This window comes from Biomphalaria glabrata, chromosome 4 (genome assembly GCF_947242115.1).
Source record: "Biomphalaria glabrata chromosome 4, xgBioGlab47.1, whole genome shotgun sequence".
Classification (NCBI taxonomy): domain Eukaryota; kingdom Metazoa; phylum Mollusca; class Gastropoda; family Planorbidae; genus Biomphalaria; species Biomphalaria glabrata.
Window position 1 is genome coordinate 22,722,625 of NC_074714.1, and position 18,307 is coordinate 22,740,931.

An 18,307-nucleotide genomic window follows, 5' to 3' on the forward strand; every position below is an offset into this window, starting at 1 on the left:
ATTAATAACAAACGAATATTCCAATTTGATTAGAGTAACACCATTAGAAAAGTCACTAAACTTAGAGACACTTCAGGACAGAAGATTTAATAGTAAAGTAGCTATAATACATAAAACACTAAACCATAATGACTTTGCAGAGTTTAAGTCAATGATTAACATGCATGATCAGATTGACACATGAAATGCATAGGACATAATTATCTTCTTTTTTGAAGTAACGTCTGTAATATATAAGATAAGAGCACTAGAAACAGTAACAATTCACCCTTTACAAGAAAAAAAGGAATGCAAAGACATTTGGGAATTATATAATTCTTCACTTGGTCTACGTACCTTGCTTTTTAAATGAATCAGGCTTCTTAAAGTTTCAATTAAACTTCCATGTGTAATGCTGTACATAAAAATAGTTCCTTCAAGAAAAAATAAAACACATCAGTATTTCTCTTACTTTATTGTCAGCCTAGACTAGGTTTGGTATACCTGTATTACATTTCTAAAAAGAAACATGTTTCTGACACTTTCATAGAATTGTGTTTGTATAGCAATCAAATGATTTGTTTAGATTTGACTTCTGAATCTGTAGTATCACATACAATATTTGGTTCTCTAAAAACTTGGGTCAGCACTGACAGATACAAAAATACTTTCTATGTCTTGTTAGTCTAGTCAAATGACAAAAAGACAGAAAAGCAAAATCAGATGAACTGTGTTATTCTTGTCTGGACTGGGAAAGAAAGTCTAGAGTCTGATTTTCACTAGGCTTGCTAAAGACCATTGTATTGATATCTTTTACAAGACCTTGAAAGAGTGGGATTTTATAACCCACTTTATAATTCTGAGTATATTCTGTTGAACTTGGTCTTATTTGAGAATTAGCCTGTTGAACACAGTTCAGAATCATTATGCAGGGTGGGGGGTGGGGTCTGATGTGGATAGCATTTTATTCAGGATAATTGATTCGTTAAGATAGTTTAAAAGAAATGAGAGTATTAGGAAATGGAAAGAGGCAAACAACACAAAGAAAACACTAACACATAGAGGGCCATTGATTGACTGAGGGGGGGGGGGGGGGGGCTGAGGATGGCAGCAAAGCACACTTCCACAAAGGTGAAGGATAGACAATTCTGCAAGATATTTGCTCACCAGTGCCAGTTACCTTTTGCTTTGAATGTATACCCAAGAACAAAATAGTGTTAGCATCTTCACTTGGATACTAGAATAAAGATTAGGTAAGATCTTGAAGATAAAATGATTATCTTAAGTTAGATTAGCATGTATTGATCTAGCATTTCAAACAAACAAAAATACCAATATTTCTTTATTGAAGATAGAAATAATGCACAACATTATACATGAGAAAGACAATTTTGTAAGGTCAACAGCTATGGTTACCTAGATACTTATAGCAAAGAGGCTATTAATAACCTCTGAAACCTTAAATTACAAGTAATCATGTGAGTAAAATAAAAGTTAAAGGCATTAATTCACATCCTATTCTCTACAGACCCAATCACTAATTTTAATGTAAATGAAAACATTATTTTTAATTAAAAATAAAAAAAACATTTTTTTTGAGCTGACTGGCATCCATCTCCTCTATAGGTACCACTTGCCCTTTAGTGAATGTCAAAAAGACTTGCTCCAGTGTGGTCTGGTGGACAGAGTAGTCTGAAACATTTAAATTGAGTTTTGTGGTTTCCATCAGTGTAAACACATCAGCCAGTCTGACCCTGGTATCTGGAACTTGAAAGTGAATGTAGCCTTGATGGTCATCAAACACCTGTGGATCCCAGTATTAATTGCCTTATAAATAACCTTCAAACAAAAATAAACAGTTGCCATTTTTACTCAAACATAACAAAGACTTGGTTTCTAATAGCGCAAAGCAGGCTACTGTACACTACACTATATACACTAACACACTAAAGAAAAGGAGTATCTCAGTATTAAATACATTTGTGTCAAAGTAATATAACATCTGCAGGTTGGGATTATAAGTGCCTCTATAGTAACACACTGAAAAAACAGGGTGTTGAAAAAAAAATCACTTAAAGTTTAATGTCTTCAAACTCAGTCGAATGAAATAAATACTTCAGTGATGTAAAATATTTACATCAACCACTAATGGCTTGTAGTCATGAGTAGTAAAATAACTTGAATGACAAAAGTTATCAATGTTAAACAAAGCACACTGAACAAGAAATATTGTCTAATAACTACTGACTACTAAGCAATGACTAATTGGCCCAACAAAAGCTCGACTTATTTTCTTTTTAATTTTCTCCCAAAAAGACTTCCCTAGATGATTACATTGTTCTCAACTCTTTAAACTGTCTGAAAAATGTTGTTTTTTGTTTACAAAAAGATGAGTTCAAAATCTTTCATGATGTTCCTCATCTGACAATTATCCAGCTTGATCTGGCCTGAAACATATTCTAGCAATGATGTTTCCATTGAATAAACAAAAAAATTGACTGATATCTTGATTACAAGCTCATAGCCATGGTGTGCAGTTGAGACTAACAATGATTTAAAAAGAAAACTAACATCAATTGGAGATTTTCTAAAAAACATTATTATATGATTTTGTCAGTTGATAGGGTTATTTTTTAGATTAGTTTCCAGTTTAACATATTATAGATTAGTGAGCACATATAGGCTTTTAAACTATTGTTGACAGAGCTAATATTGTTGAGAGCATTTCTAGAATTAGCCTTGCTTTTTTTTTTTAACTTAAGAAGTTTTACAGTATCGATACTTAAACAAACTATACTAACATTTTAACAATAATTATTTCCAAGGAAAATCACCTACTTTTGTACCAGGGAAATTTTCTAAAATATAATCCACAACTGGTTCATTTGGTGCTATGGTTCCATCTGGCAAAGTCCCAAGCTGGACAATCAATGTGTAACCTTGACCAAATTTGTTTTTCAAATGTTGAGGACTTCCAAGACACATGAATTTACCATTCACCATAATAGCAATACGTGTACAGAGGGCATCACATTCCTCCATACTGATGAAATAAAAAGAGATTTGTTATGATAATGTAGAGAGAATTTCACATTCCTCCATACTGAGGAAATACAAAGATAAGGTATAGAGAGAAATTCACATTATTACATACGGAAGAAAAATATACATATTCTAAGAATGGACATATTCTTCCCTACTATTACCCTAAGTTATAGAGATAGTTTTACAATCTTCCATTTAAAGCCTGTATAGCTGAGTACTTCCTTTCTTGAAGCGATGTAAAAAAAAAATGTGGCTTTCCATTCCATTATTTTTAAAAACATAAATGTATTAACTTATTCTAAAAGTTCCAAATTTTTTTTTAGATTTTCTTAATCCTTGAAAAATCTTTTCTGACAAATTAAATGTAAAATTTACCCCAATTCTGCTTTCAAAACTTGCATTCCATGAGGTAGATTATGTAATGGTCATTAGTTCCTATGGTCAATGGTTAAAAAAGGTGTCAAGTGGCCTGCACAAGGACCAACTGCCTTACTTTCCACAACTAATGTCAGGTACCCATAGGAGTTGGGTGAACTCAATGGCATCCCAAAAATAAAAAAAAAAACACTCTTCACTAGGTTTACTTGTATGCAAAATGTTACTTTAAGGCAAATTTTGCCTGTCTATACAGATTCATAACAAGTACCTGTGAGAAGTTAAGACCAGTGTACGTCCTGAAGCTCTGACTTGAGATAAAACATTCCAAAGTTGTCTTCTAGCTTTAGGGTCCATACCAGCAGAAGGTTCATCTAACATAATAAATGGAGGGTCTCCGATTAGAGCTATTGCTGTGCTCAACTTTCTTTTGTTGCCTCCACTGAGAACAAATAAAAATCAATTATAAATTATTTATTGTCAAAAATATTCCTGTATCACAGTCGAAATATATTATAGATTGAGTTGAGAAAGTAAAGAAATGTCATAGAGGATATGAATGACCAGTTTGAAATTTTATTGTAACAGATACCCTAATTCAAGGCATAAAAAGGTATGTTGGGTTAATCATTAAAATAAGGCCCAAAAGCAAAAAAAAAACAAAGCCTATATAATGGGGAAGAATTTAGTCCTTAAAACTATATCTATTAATAATGTGCAAGTTATTTCCCTTATTTCATATCCAAAAAAAAAATTAATTCCAATATTTAATTCACTAATTGGGTATTTCTTTTATTGATTCATGTTTTGTTAGCTACAATAAATAATTTTTAAAGTATCAACTTGATCTCAGAATGCCTTAACAATTATTTAAGGGGACTAAACCCAATAAATGTAGCCATATCTGTGAATACTGAAGTATTAGTTTCCCTTGTTGCTATTTAAACAAAATAATTAATTACCAGTAATTATTTGTCTAATTGCTTACTTTTTTTTATTGATTGATGTCTTGTCTATGTCAATGAATAATTGAGTGAAATTTCAGCATGATCCAAAATGGGTGTGGGAAAAATAATGTGAACACACTTTTTACCAGACACAGACAGACAATGTGAGTTGATATAAGCTTTGTAAAAAGGGGCTGTTTAAACCGTAATAAACAATATTAAAAAACAATAGCCTGGAAAAATTTCAACGGGCAGAACTGGTGTTTTGCTAGTACATAATAACATAACAAAACATGGGAATGCGCATTTAAGTTTTGTAAAGGTTTTCTAAAAAAAAATATAGTTCAATCATTAAATGTTGTTTAAAACTTATTTAAAGTAGGTTCAAATGTTTTCTTAAAATTACCTAAATTATAAAATAATATATTTAAAGTGAAAATAGTTTTTGTAAGTAAGTTTTCAAATTAAATGAGCCTATAAATTATAAAACCCAACATAAAACGAAAAATTAAGGCGTGGATGCTATAGTAAACAACTCCTCATCTAGCTTTGTAATGCTTTACAAATCTTTGAGACTAACTAAGGCAAAAGACAGAGAGGAATGGAGAAAGACGGTCAACAAATCTTTTGGTGCCCCAACAGTCCAACAGACTAAGGCATAGGTAAAGGTAACATCTCATAAGCAAGTAGAAAGACCATTGTGTTTAAAAACTATGTTTGGACAGACCAAGGTCTTTTCACTTGTCAAACAAAAATAAAGAAGCATCTAGGTAAAAAGTGGTTTTGATGTCTCACCTATAAGCTCCTACCAGTTTGTTTTCATGTGGCCAAAACATTAAAAGGTCAATTAAATTGTTGACTACATTCGAGATATGTTTTTCTGGCACACCACGAAGTCTGGCATACATGTATAATGTTTCTCTTCCAGTCATCTGATCAATTAAAGCATCAAACTGAGGGCAGTAACCCATGTTGGCTTGGACCTAACAAGTAAAATGGAAGAGAGTAATGAACTCCAATCCAGCTGAAGACAGTTACCAAAGGACATCACAAGTACTAGCAGGGCCAGATTGAAGTACGTGGAGGCCCAGAGGCAGGATTTTTGTGGAGGCCCCTACACTTTTAAATAAAGAACAACTTAGGAATGAAAATACTTATAACTAAAAACCATGCTCAGTTTTAGAAAAACGTAATAGAGTACTTGTAAATTTAATCTCACTTTCAATTTAAAAAATATGTAATATGCCTATTTTAGTTTTAAAAAGTATAATTTTTTTAGTTTGTGGGGGTAAGACCCTTGGTAAATGCACTGAAGTAAATCCAGAAATATATTTACTTATTCCAAACATGCCATACAAGCATACACTTCTTAATCATTAAATTTTTGCCATCTTTAAAAATTGAAACAAAAAGGTTAGAAAAAAAACTTTACAGTTTCTGTCAGTCGAAAATCAGATATATTTTTATCTCTTTTGTGGAGGCTCCTTTCTTGTGGATGCCCCAGGGTTTTAAATCCGACCCTGAGTACTAGTACTAAAGCCTGCTAAGTTTATCACAGTCCTCTTAGTGTCTTATAATTAAATATGATTATTTTTAATAGCTTGAAAATGATTTGTTTACTAAGTCAATTGTATCCACTGAGTATATCTTACGTTTCTAATATCACTCCTGATATCAAAACCTTTCAGGTAAGCATTTCCTTCAGTCACCATCACATCACCAGTCAACATTTTAAAAGTTGTAGTTTTCCCAGCACCATTCTGCCCCAACAGACCAAAACATTCCTGTTCAGGTACACCCAGACAGATGTGATCTACTGCTATCAAGTTCCCATAGTGTTTGGTTAGGTTGACTAGAAGTAATGCATCTGGGAAGTGAACATTTAGAGTTTAGTGGAAAATGCAATCACACAAAACTACAACCTTTCAGCCCTCATAGTATCACACTAGCAAATAAGTAACAAAAAATGTAACCAATTGTATACAAAGCTGATCAGCATAAAATATGTTAAAGCAGCAATGAGCTAAAATTAACTTCTTTAGGATAATATGGAAATAATTTATCAACCATAAATAAATAACATTATTTTACTTCACATCAGAATTCAAATGCAAGTAAATAAAAATGGATTTATGAATGAACTAATAATAAATTGTTAATGTCCAGTTTACATTTGTCATTTTATAGGGAAGTGAGTAGGGTTAAGCTCTTACTGTTTACACTTCTGATTAGCAAAGAGACTCATAGCCAAATTCAACACAAGAGCTGTTCTGGGGCTAGGAGCAAGGTCACTCTAATGCATTACAGCGCAATGGCTCAAGGAGTACACTTTGGGAAAATGTAGACGCAGAGCCCTGAAGTATTGGAATTAACTTAGCATTTTATTTTAAACTCCTGCAGTTCATTCTAAAAGTAATTCTTAGCTTGTATTTCAAATGACACCACCAAGTCCTAGAGAGGGACCATGATCACTGGGGTCCAAGAATGTGAATTATAGAGGTCTAGTTGCATCTATTGCCTCCCAGGGCTAATTGATCAAATCCACTACATTAAAAAAAAAGGGAAACCACAAACCTGTTTCTGATAAAACTGACACTGAATTTAAATTTATTCTCCTCCTTTCATTGGCCACATCACTATCTTCATTCTTCCTTGGTAAATGAACAGGAGATGGTCCTATTGAATCTGATACAAACATCCCCCATAAATAACTCCTGTAAGATGATCATTTGCTTCAGTTTTTACATAAAACAAAAATAATAAAGTAAAAAAAATGTGAGCCCTGCTCTGACTCATTGCAAGTTTAAGAAAAAAAAAACTTAATTTCTGAATAGTATGCCTGGTCGTGTGTTATGCACTCTGGACTGCCTTCTCCTGCTGTCCAGTGGCAGGTTTGGGCTCGGGTGTAATAATCTTCAGAAACAAAGGGAGCATCTGAAAGGTAAAACATTTTACAAACAAAACAAACACATATTTGACAAAAAAATCCTTTTTTTCTGTAGCCCCCACAGATGAACAAAATTTTATTCCGAATGCCCATATCCAGCTGGAGGTCTCAATAAGAAGAGGGCATGTCAGAAAAAGTAATGAGGGCTGGGATGGGCCATTATTTCAATGTTTTCTTGCAATCAGAGCTGAAAAATGCATTCTCTAAGTGTGGAGAGCACAGTATTCATCCTGGTTAAACATTACATGATAAGTCTAATAACAAATAGGGAACACTGGACAAAATTGCCAACTATTATATAAGAAAATCAGAAGTAAATGTGAAGCACATAGAGGCACAGTAGCTAAGCAGTAAAGCGCTTGGCTTCTGTACCGGGGGTCCTAGGTTTGAATTATGGTGAACAAAGTTTTTAATTGCGGGATCTCTGGGCACCTCTAAGTCCACCCAGCACTAATGGGTACCTGACATTAGTCAGGGAAAAGTAATGGCAGTTGGTCATTGTGCTGGTCACATGACACCCTCGTTAACCGTTGGCCACAGAAACAGATGATCTTTACATCATCTTCCCTATAGATTGCAAGGTCTGAAAGGGGAACTTAAAAGCACATACATCTGTAATGGGCCTAATTGTTGTGAGATCATCTTAGTGCTTAGCAAGATGACTTACCGCTGAACTTTTTTTGTTACACAAAAATCGTCAACAGAGCGATGTACAATATTCATTAGAAATTTGATGGTACAATCATAAGAACAATATTCATTAGAAATTTGATTGTACAATCATAAGAAAGTCGAGAGCCATCCCATTAGCACAAAAGTTTGAAGTAGATATTGTTGCAGACCGACTCTCATGGAAATAGCCTATGTTTTAAACATTCTAAATGTGTTAACATACTTTTAAAGAAACTCGTGATAATAATAATTTGTAACATTTTCTATTCTGCTGCTTTTCATTTTTATTTGAAATATTTGATAGGTTCTATGATATTTTTTGTCCTAGGCCCTTTTTTCTTATTTTATTACTATCTGCTAATGCTCACATAATACTTTGGCCATACCAACCACACTTATTTATTTGCACTTTCAATAAAACTGCCCTCACTTTAACACCCCCCCCCCCACACTCTTTGGTGTATTCTAGTACATGTTAGGTATAATTGAAACAGCCCGTTTTAAATAACCGTACAAAACACACTCATATCTGGCCTGTGAATTCTACATCACCCCTCAAAACACTTGAAATTTTGGTATCTGTCACATTTAATTAACACATCCAGCTTTATAACACTAGCCCTTCCAAACATACAGTTTTTTAATTGTGAAAATGATTACCAATAGCACTTATTCCCTCCCCACCTTTCCCCAATATATGCCTTCTTATAAGGTAAGTCCTACATATTGAACGCCATCAATATTTTATTAAGCGCCGTCTTCTTTTTATCTGCAAAAGCCAGGATAATTACATCAATTTTAGAATTTAGGTTATAAATTCCATTCCATTTCAACTTTTATTTAAATTGAATTATTAAAATAAAAGTGAGCGAAAAACGCTTTGAAAAAAAAAACATTTAAAAGTCACAGTGCTATTAGGTAACTTGAGACTCAGGTTTGAAGTCCGATGCTCAACCCACTGAGCTCACTGAATATTGTTTATTTCAGTTGACATTCTGAACAAATAGAAAAATGCTTAAAGATAAAATTATAATCTTGTACTTTTTGGCTTTCAAAACATGCAAACTGCAAATAAAAAATTGTTTTAGGTAAATTTAACAACAGCTGGTTTGATCATGAAAATATCTTAGTCGTTACAGACCAAAGGTAAGTGATAACAGGGCTATGGCAAGTGGGAGAACAAATGAGTGATGGGTGAGAGAGGGATTTGAAATATATATATAACAATGTCATGTTGACTTTAAATCTAATCTATGACTCCCTTAGTTGTGAAGCAGCTATGGATCATCTCATAGAAATGATATGAAAATCTGTACATTCGTCATGATCAGAATGATGTCACCACAGAAATGGCATACATCAAAATAATTTTGGACCAGTGTTGTTGCAAATACTACCAGGATGTAGCCTGGCTCATGATTTGTTCTCAGGGTAGACTCCCAAAGGCTTTCACATGTTTGAGTATAGCTACAAAGGTACCCAAAAAAAACTAATCACTAGAATTTTATTTCTGGCTTATCAACTAAGAAGCCCAGGTGGAGAGAATTTAGCTAAAGCTCTTAATTTCTACAATACAAAAATGTGATATGCTATTTTGGTATGCACAATATGCAATAATATTGAAAAAAATTATTCCAGTGGTTGCTAGATTAAACAGGTCTAGACACAAGTTTGACAGAAGTTTCCTTTTTGTATATTTAGTCTTCTCAAAAATGTTTCCCAAGAGATCATCAAGAGGAGTCCTGGGAAATATCATCCATCCTGCCCCACCAAATAGTTTAACAGAGTGAGACTCTGTCTCTAGGTACTGCATAAAAGTTAAAAATATACAATTACCATATTTGTTGGATGATGTGATACTCTATAAGAAACACAAGAACAAAGAAGAGGAATCCTTGAGCAGTCATGAAGACAAGATATGATCCAATACCAGGTTTATCCCATGCCAGATAATTCTCTTGAAATTCAATACAATATTGAAATTTCTTTTTGCAAATGGCTGAGTGATAGAAATATTGTAATTATTTCACTTTCTATTATTATTCAGTTTTGCAGCATAAAAAAAAAATGGCTTGGTATTGTTTTGACATAATAGTAAAAAGTTTTCTTTGTATGTGTAAGGTTTACAAAATATAAGAGGTTTGACAAATTTGTAAGAGATGTTACATCAATTTGTTGTAAGTATCTAGTTATTTAGGCTGTAATCATATAATAGGAAGAAACAACAGGGAACACTGAATTTAATTCATACAAGTGCTCTTTCTCCCTAGTGCCATTAGAGCATTAGCCAGGAAAACTAATGACTTAGCAGAGTTTTAAATCTCTCATATAAATGCACAACCAAATTAAGACATGGAAACTTGTAGGACATAATTATCTTCTCTTTTCAAGAAATGTCTGTAATGTATAAGGTAAGATAGGATAAGAATAATAATGTAGCAAATATTTGTGCAAGTAACTTAGTGCATTTACTTAACTCAGTGATGCCCAAAATATGGCCAGATCCGGCCCGCGATGTGGTTTCTATCCGGCCAGCCGAAACGTCGGCACAAAGTGCAGAAAATCCCCCCTTCATATATGCATCTTTTCCTACATTAGTGCCCTCACTAATGCGTTTTAAAATGGGACTCTGAATGTAGAATCTACCAGGAAATGTGAACGGATCTTTAAATTTTTTGTGGAACATGATAATAAACCAACCATTATATTTGATTTGTAAAGAAAGTGTGGCTGTTTTAAAAAATAATAACGGCATCATAAAACAAATACGGCTGCATTTTTGGTTTCAGTCGCGAATAAAAGATTCTTAAGAACACTTATAGATTTTAGGATTTATGAGAATATTTACCAAAAAGTGACAAGAAAATAAGTCGGTCGTAAATCTAGCTTCAATGTTGCTCACATTTTAAGTAGAGAAATGAAGCCACTTTCCGATGCGTCAAAAAAAAGATAAATTAACTTCCAATGTTCCATTAATTAATGTAAGTTTCTAATCAAATAGTTTCAGGCCAATTTCATTTCGTATTTGTACCTTTTCTGTCATGTGGCCTGAGACACAAGTGTCCGAAATTAAAATGGCCGCAAGTCGAATTAGGCTGAGCATCACTGACTTAACTCATTTGGAACAAAAAATAATAAAAAAAAAGAGAAAGATATTTCAAAGAAGATCTTGATAATATCAGAGAAAAGAAAATTACAGATCTTGTGATCTATAGGGCAGATAATGTAAAGGTCATTTGTTTTTATGGATGATGGTTAAAGACACATGATGTATCCAGCACATCACTGAACCGCCAGTACTTTGCCCTAAAAACAGGCATCTATTAGAGTTGTGTGGACTAAGGGGCGTCCTCAAAATCCCAGTCAAGATTTGATCCTGGGATATATTGGTTTAGAAGCCAAGTTTTTAACCACTCATCCACCACTTTTCCTGTGATAATTGTTTCGGTTGGTTTCATTCAGTCATAGAACAACTATGGTTTATCTCGTAGAATAAAAGATGAAAACCTGGACATTACTTATGGTCAGAACAATGTCACCCACATAGCAGTTTCTTCCTCTCCAAGCAGCTGATGTGTCAAAAGTGCCAGTTTGTAGCACTGTGTGCCACAAGCTGTAGAAGGGTCAGCTGCTTTGATTTTTCGAAAGGGTTGTCTCCTGAAGCCTTTAACTTTTCAGGTATATCTGCAAGGCAGTGGATATTTGGATTCAGAGTTTAGTGGGTAGACAACCAAGGTTAACAAGCCTCTCCAGCCTGAAAATTACTGGTTAAGGCACCAGTTGATCCCTTTATGGTAACTGTTCCACAGGCTCAATATCTGAGCCGTGAAGTTCAGTAGTTGGACTGGTTGTCGGAGACTATTTGAGATTCATGTCATTAGAAGCATTTTATATTTCCACTTCTGGCGATAATAATCTTGTGATGATATAGGTTTAAATTTAATCTTACTAGTCATGACCATTTCATACCAGGTATAGAATAGTTTATGTATGATAGCAATTTAGCTGCCTGGACTCAATGTAAATTTAGCATTAAATTATAATGAAATATTCATCATTCAACTTACCTGGACAGCAAGGAGAATTACATTTTCCACTAGGATCATTTAAAATGGGGAGACAAGACTTGTGATTGAGATAATTTGTATAGATACTGATGAATGCTGTGGCCATGTTATAGTTAGGAAATATGACCTTAAATAAGTTGTCAAGGTTTGCAGCAATATGTTCAGTTTTCAGATTAGGAAGCTGAAGGATGAACACTGTGGTTGTTGTAATCAACCCTAGACAAGTCATCCAAAACATTTTTATTAGAATAAAGGATCTTACAATATAATACTCCCTTTGCAAATTTCAGCAAAGTGGAGACGCTGTATTTAATTTCATATACATACACTACTTATGGACATAAACAGTATTGCAGGACATTCATTAACACTTTAAAACCCAAATAACAATTTTCCATTCCCTGATGATTCCCTCAATAATCTATATGTATTCTGTTACTATATTCTGCCATAGAAAGAACATGGGACATAATTTTCTTTATACGGTATGCTTTACCCATATACTGAACATATACATCACCTGGCGTCAGGAAAACCAGGTGTAGTTGATTATGAAATTATCCCTGGTCTATCAGACCATGAGATCATAAAAATACACAGTCAGATAAAAGCAGTAGCCAATACAAAACTCAAAAGAAAAATCTTACTCTGGAATAAATGTAACCTAACACAACTACACCAAGCTGCACTAAACTTTCAACAAACATTCTTATTAGAAAAAGACATTAACCAACCAGTCGATGACCTCTGGAATTTCATTAAAAACCATCTTAAAAGCATAATAGAAAATCATATACCAACTAAATACACATCAAACAAAATAAATAAATGCTGGTTTAATAATAGACTAAAGAAGCTTTGTAAACAGAAGGAAAACCTCTATAGAAAATTTAAAGAAACTAATGCAGAAAGAGTTTACAAAAAGTATATAAAAATTAAACACTTAACCCAAAAAGTAAGCAGACAGCTGCAGAGTGAATACATAAACAATGTAATATCTAAAGATAACAACAAAAACCTATGGTCATACATTAAGTCTAAGAAAATGGAAACAACAGGCGTAGCGCCATTAAAAGATGAACATAACATAATACATAATGATAATGAAACTAAAGCAAACATTCTAAACAAATACTTTGCATCAGCATTCTCAGCCCCAGGAGACAAAGACATATTACTGAATTTGAACCAAGTAGACAACATAGAAGATATAGTAGTACAAGAAAATGGAATTCAGAAACTATTAGCCAACACCAAACCAAATAAAGCTTCTGGACCTGATGGTATTCCAGCTAGATTACTCAAAGAACTAAGTAATGAGCTAGCCCCAGTGTTCAAAATACTCTTTCAGGCTTCACTTAACCAGGGCAGAGTACCAAAGGACTGGAAAGAAGCTAATGTCACCCCCCTATTTAAAAAAGGAGAAAAATCTGACCCAGGGAACTACAGACCAGTATCACTTACCAGCATCACATGTAAAATCCTAGAACACATAATATGTAGCAACATCATAAACCACTTAGACAAACATAATGTCCTCACACCATACCAACATGGCTTTAGGAAATATAGATCATGTGAAACACAACTAATAGGACTAATTGATGATTTTTCAAAAGGTTTAGATAATAGTGAACAAATAGATGCTATCTTACTAGATTTTTCTAAGGCTTTTGACAAAGTTCACCACCATAGTTTGCTTAAAAAATTAAAATATTTCGGCATTAATGGTCCACTGCATCAGTGGATTAAAGACTTTCTGATAGGGAGAGAACAAACTGTAATAATAAATGGCTCTAAATCAACACCGATAACAGTAAACTCAGGTGTACCTCAAGGTACAGTCTTGGGTCCACTACTATTTTTAATTTACATAAATGATTTACCAAATTGCATTAGTTCAGGAACAAAAGTCAGATTATTTGCAGACGATTGCATAATATATAGAACAATAAAAACAACACAAGACACAGATATTTTACAAAGAGAATTAGATGAATTACAGAAATGGGAATCAAATTGGAGCATGTCTTTCCACCCAGAAAAATGTCAGTTGTTAAGAGTAACAAAAAAACTAAAACAAATTAATTCCACTTATCTTATTCATGGCAAACCAGTATCACAGACTAAAAACGCAAAATACCTAGGTGTTATAATAAATGAAAAACTATCATGGAATCTACATATTGATGAAACTACAAAAAAATCAAACAAAGCATTAGGATTTATTAAAAGAAATTTCTATAAATCAAATAAGAACATAAAACTAAAATGTTACTTAACCTTGGTTAGGCCAATAATAGAATATGCATCCTCCGTTTGGGACCCCTCAACTCAAGAAAACATTAAGAAACTGGAACAGACACAAAATAGAGCAGTGAGATTCATAACAAACGAATATTCACATTTGACTAGAGTAACACCTTTAGTAAAATCACTAAATTTAGAAAGCCTTCAGGACAGAAGGCTCAAAAGTAAAGTAGCAATCATACATAAAACACTGAACCATAATCTTCAAATACAAAAACAAAATTTAATAAAATACTCTGAAAGACACAAAGATAAAGGCACATTCCTCATCCCATATGCTAGGACAAATTTGTACAAATACTCCTTCTTCCCTAGTGCTATTAGAGCATGGAATGGGTTGCCTGAGCTAGCCAGGAAAACCAGTGACTTGGCAGAATTTAACTCATTGGTTAATATGCATGACTAAATGCATGACGCGTAGGACGTAATCATCTTCTTTTTTGAAGTAACGTCTGTATTATATAAGATAAGATAAACCCATGATGTTACAAAAGGTGGAATATTTTTTTTAAAACCCATAGTATAGCCTTTTTGTAAAAATCAGACCCAGGATAGTTAAGGGACTATTGTAATAAAAATAATCATAATTTATGACAAAAGCTTAGATCTCTGCATTAATTAAAGTCAGACTGAAAGGCTTTTTGGTCATGGCAACATTCTTGTGGGCTTTCTAATCTTGGACAATAATGGCAGAACTAGAGAGGAAGATACAATAAGGATCCTAGGTATCACCAAATAAAAGACTGCAGCACAAATTAGAAAATTTAAAATAGGATCACATTGGCAATGAACAACAAGAGCTGAAGGCTCAACTCTACCTGACAGTTTCAAGAAGAATGCCTGTCTGTCTGATAAAAAATGTGTACACTTTATTTCTCCTGTGACAAGTCAAAAACTCGCTGTCAGAGTCACTCAAATTTATCACAGCATTAATTATTATTTTCCATTATTTATTTATTTTATTTTAATTATTTCCCCATCCTACCCCTAAATTATTCACCCGCCACACCTTTTCCGCTCCAGGCTAGACTTAGTTGGCCACATTGGAGATAGCTAGGCCACGTCTTTCGATTTATCTTCCCTTGACCGGGGCAAAGATACGCACAGACTTTGATCTTATCGGCAGGATGTCTGACAGCCGCAGTGGACACCACCTTGTGTGGAATGCAAGTCACTCCTCCCCCCCCCCTTTTCTCCTATGTCTCTCTTTGATCTAGGAGACCACGAGGACAAACACGCCCATTGACCTCCCAATGCGCGAATCCCATCTCTTGTCGGACTTCACCCACGTGTGAGATAATTCTAAGCCTAGGACATTTCCTGTTTCCGCTCACATTTTCCAGGCCTTTGTATATAAGGTAAATTAAATCAAGTCAGACCCTCTCTTTCTCATTCGAGCTGAGCTATCAAGTCTGGACTATATCATTTATTCTCCCTCCTAGAGGAATACCTGGTGGTAAGCCGAACTTAATCACAAGTTCCATCTTAATTACTCTGTGTATATTTCCATTGGATTTTATCATGTGTATTTTGCCTAGTTCATTTATATTTAATTAGTGCATTGTGTATTTCTCACTGGCATAAGTAGAGAACATAAACATGTTATATGTATTTATTTATGTATTGCATTAATCTATTAATGCTACGTTGCTCAATTGATCGTTGATGCAACCATGTATATATTTGTACATCTTAGTCTATTTCCTTTATCTCGGTTGACCACCCTGATAATTTTACTAGCGCACTAACACTGCGTCTAGAAAAGAGTTATGAGTTATCTCCCCTGTATTGAATTATCTCCCCTGTAGTCATTTCACTCTAACGAGAGTTGCGCCGCTTGAACGGTCGCACTCTCCATTCAAGCACGCTCCATTGTTCTCGACCCACGGTCATATGTAAACAATCATCTGGGTCGCTGACCACCGCCCATCCCCCCCCCCTCTTTCTCTATCCACCTGTGTTGTTTATTTGAGATTATTATTTCCCCTTTTATGTACCTTTTTATATTGCTACTATCAGCCATCTATTTTCCAAATCCCATTTGTCGTCATCTCCCTATTATGCTCTAAAGCAATTTTACCAATCTGACGAATGCACCTCAGACGAGGGCATCGATAAGATGCATGAGAGACATGTCCTAACTTGTCTTTATTTATCGGCAGCCTCCCTCAGGTGTCTGCCTATTTATTCGCTATTGAGAATCACCTACGGCCTATTTACCTGCCTTTTTATCTATTGGATTAATCACCTATTTATTGGATCAACGATCTATTTACCTGCCTATTTGTTTGATATCAAGAATCACCTACTATCTTTGTGCTTAGTGCTATTCAGCACTGCCTTTGCCTACTGAGATCCACTCAACTCTATCACTTGGCGCTATCAGCATTGCCCGCCTATTCGACAGCCCACCTGCCGAGCTATTAGGTGCGACGTCCCTATAGGTTCAGATCTGTGCGAGTCGTCATAGCTACGCCAACCCACTGGACATATCCTGTTCACTACGCTGCCCAGGCAGATATGCTCTGCCCGCAGTACACTTGTGCCCACGGTAGCCGGCCACCTGCCCTACTGTGCCCACTACAGATATTAGATTTTGGGGATTGAGACTCCACAAGAACTATATCACTGGCGTCCCTCTATCCGCTAGAGCGCCACCTCCAGCTGCAGAACCTCAAGCCAGGACACAGCCAGCTGCGACATCAACAGGACAACCAGCTAAGTCAGAGGACAAAGTGACATACTCTCTTATTAAATGCAAGAGTGATGATTAAATCTAATATTATTTAGAGATAGATGCAAACCCTCCCCCTGTTATTCTTATATGTATATTTATGTAAATAAATATTCTCTATTTTTAACTTTTGTATCTATCTTTCATTGCTTTGTCTCGTTGCGTGTCTGCTCCCGATTCATATGCTGATAGGTTGGTGTGTGATAGCTTTAAAAATAATCATCCCCTAGACATTAAACGCGCCAAACACACATCACATTTCCCCACCTGTCACATCTCCCACACCCATTCTCAGATCTTTTGGGACCATTGTAATAAAAATAATCATAATTTATGACATAAGCTTAGATCTCTGCTTTAATTAAAGTCAGACTTAAAGGCTTTTTCGTCATGGCTGTTCATTGGCATAGACAATCATGAATCAATTTAAAAAATATCCACTTAGTGAATTAATTATTCAATTATTTGTAATTATTTATTTTTATCAAATAAGGGTAATAACTTGTACATTATTGATAGATATAGTTTTAAGGGGGCAGTTCTTCCCATTGAAATAAACTTTGTTTTCTTTTTTAAAATAGGAATTTTCAAAATCAAATATCATCAAGATTTACATTCTGTTATTTAAGGGCCAGTATTGCATCAGACAATTAAAAATTAATTACGAAGCATTCATCAATCAATTAGGTATGGAATACCTGAGAAAATGTTGATCACGATACCAAACACTACACCACTAGGAGGGGTTTGAAAGGCAAAGTGTAGAGCATACATAAATGGTAGCACCGACCAACCATAGGCAGCCAGGTTCAGAATGACCAGACCCCATCGTCCATCGCCAGTGTAGGCAGTCTTGGAGAAGGAAGCGAAAACAACCAGTAGAAACAGACTTGGTATCATGTAATTGATATAATCCCAAGTAAAAGTTGGCAGCCAGAAAGAAAAAGGTCTGATTCCACACATCACTTGCATGTGTTTAGACCCAATCTTTGGAAATACACAACCAATGAAAACTTATGTTTCTTTGTACAGACAAAACTTATAAAACATATTAGCACAAAAAAAAATTCAGCTAAATATTTATTTGAAAATAAAAGTCCCATTCAGCTAATAAAGTCAAAATTCTGGCTTTCTATAGAATTTCTAGGTATTCTCTTAAATAAAATGGGCATTTTCAATGTATGAAAATTTATTAATAAAACGAATTTGTATGAATCTTCTTTCCAATATT

At 34.4% G+C, this 18,307-nt stretch overlaps 1 protein-coding gene across 5 annotated transcripts in view; it reads right to left on the bottom strand.

Annotated features, from left to right (window-relative positions):
- Positions 1–439: 439 nt before the first annotated feature.
- The window catches only part of LOC106053561 (phospholipid-transporting ATPase ABCA3-like), a 43,386-nt gene continuing 25,518 nt past the window's right edge, over positions 440–18,307 (bottom strand). For 4 of the 5 annotated variants that reach the window (XM_056026522.1, XM_056026521.1, XM_056026524.1 and 1 more), the window contains 9 exons: positions 17,775–18,063; positions 12,033–12,248; positions 9,802–9,964; positions 6,921–7,060; positions 5,999–6,213; positions 5,142–5,329; positions 3,671–3,841; positions 2,818–3,022; positions 440–1,783 (listed from right to left, as the gene is read on the bottom strand). In XM_056026522.1, coding sequence (XP_055882497.1) covers positions 1,547–1,783; positions 2,818–3,022; positions 3,671–3,841; positions 5,142–5,329; positions 5,999–6,213; positions 6,921–7,060; positions 9,802–9,964; positions 12,033–12,248; positions 17,775–18,063 — 1,824 coding nt within the window. In that variant the 3' untranslated portion in view covers positions 440–1,546. The remainder of the gene's footprint in view (positions 1,784–2,817; positions 3,023–3,670; positions 3,842–5,141; positions 5,330–5,998; positions 6,214–6,920; positions 7,061–9,801; positions 9,965–12,032; positions 12,249–17,774; positions 18,064–18,307) is intronic. The other variant, XM_056026523.1, reaches the window with a different exon arrangement.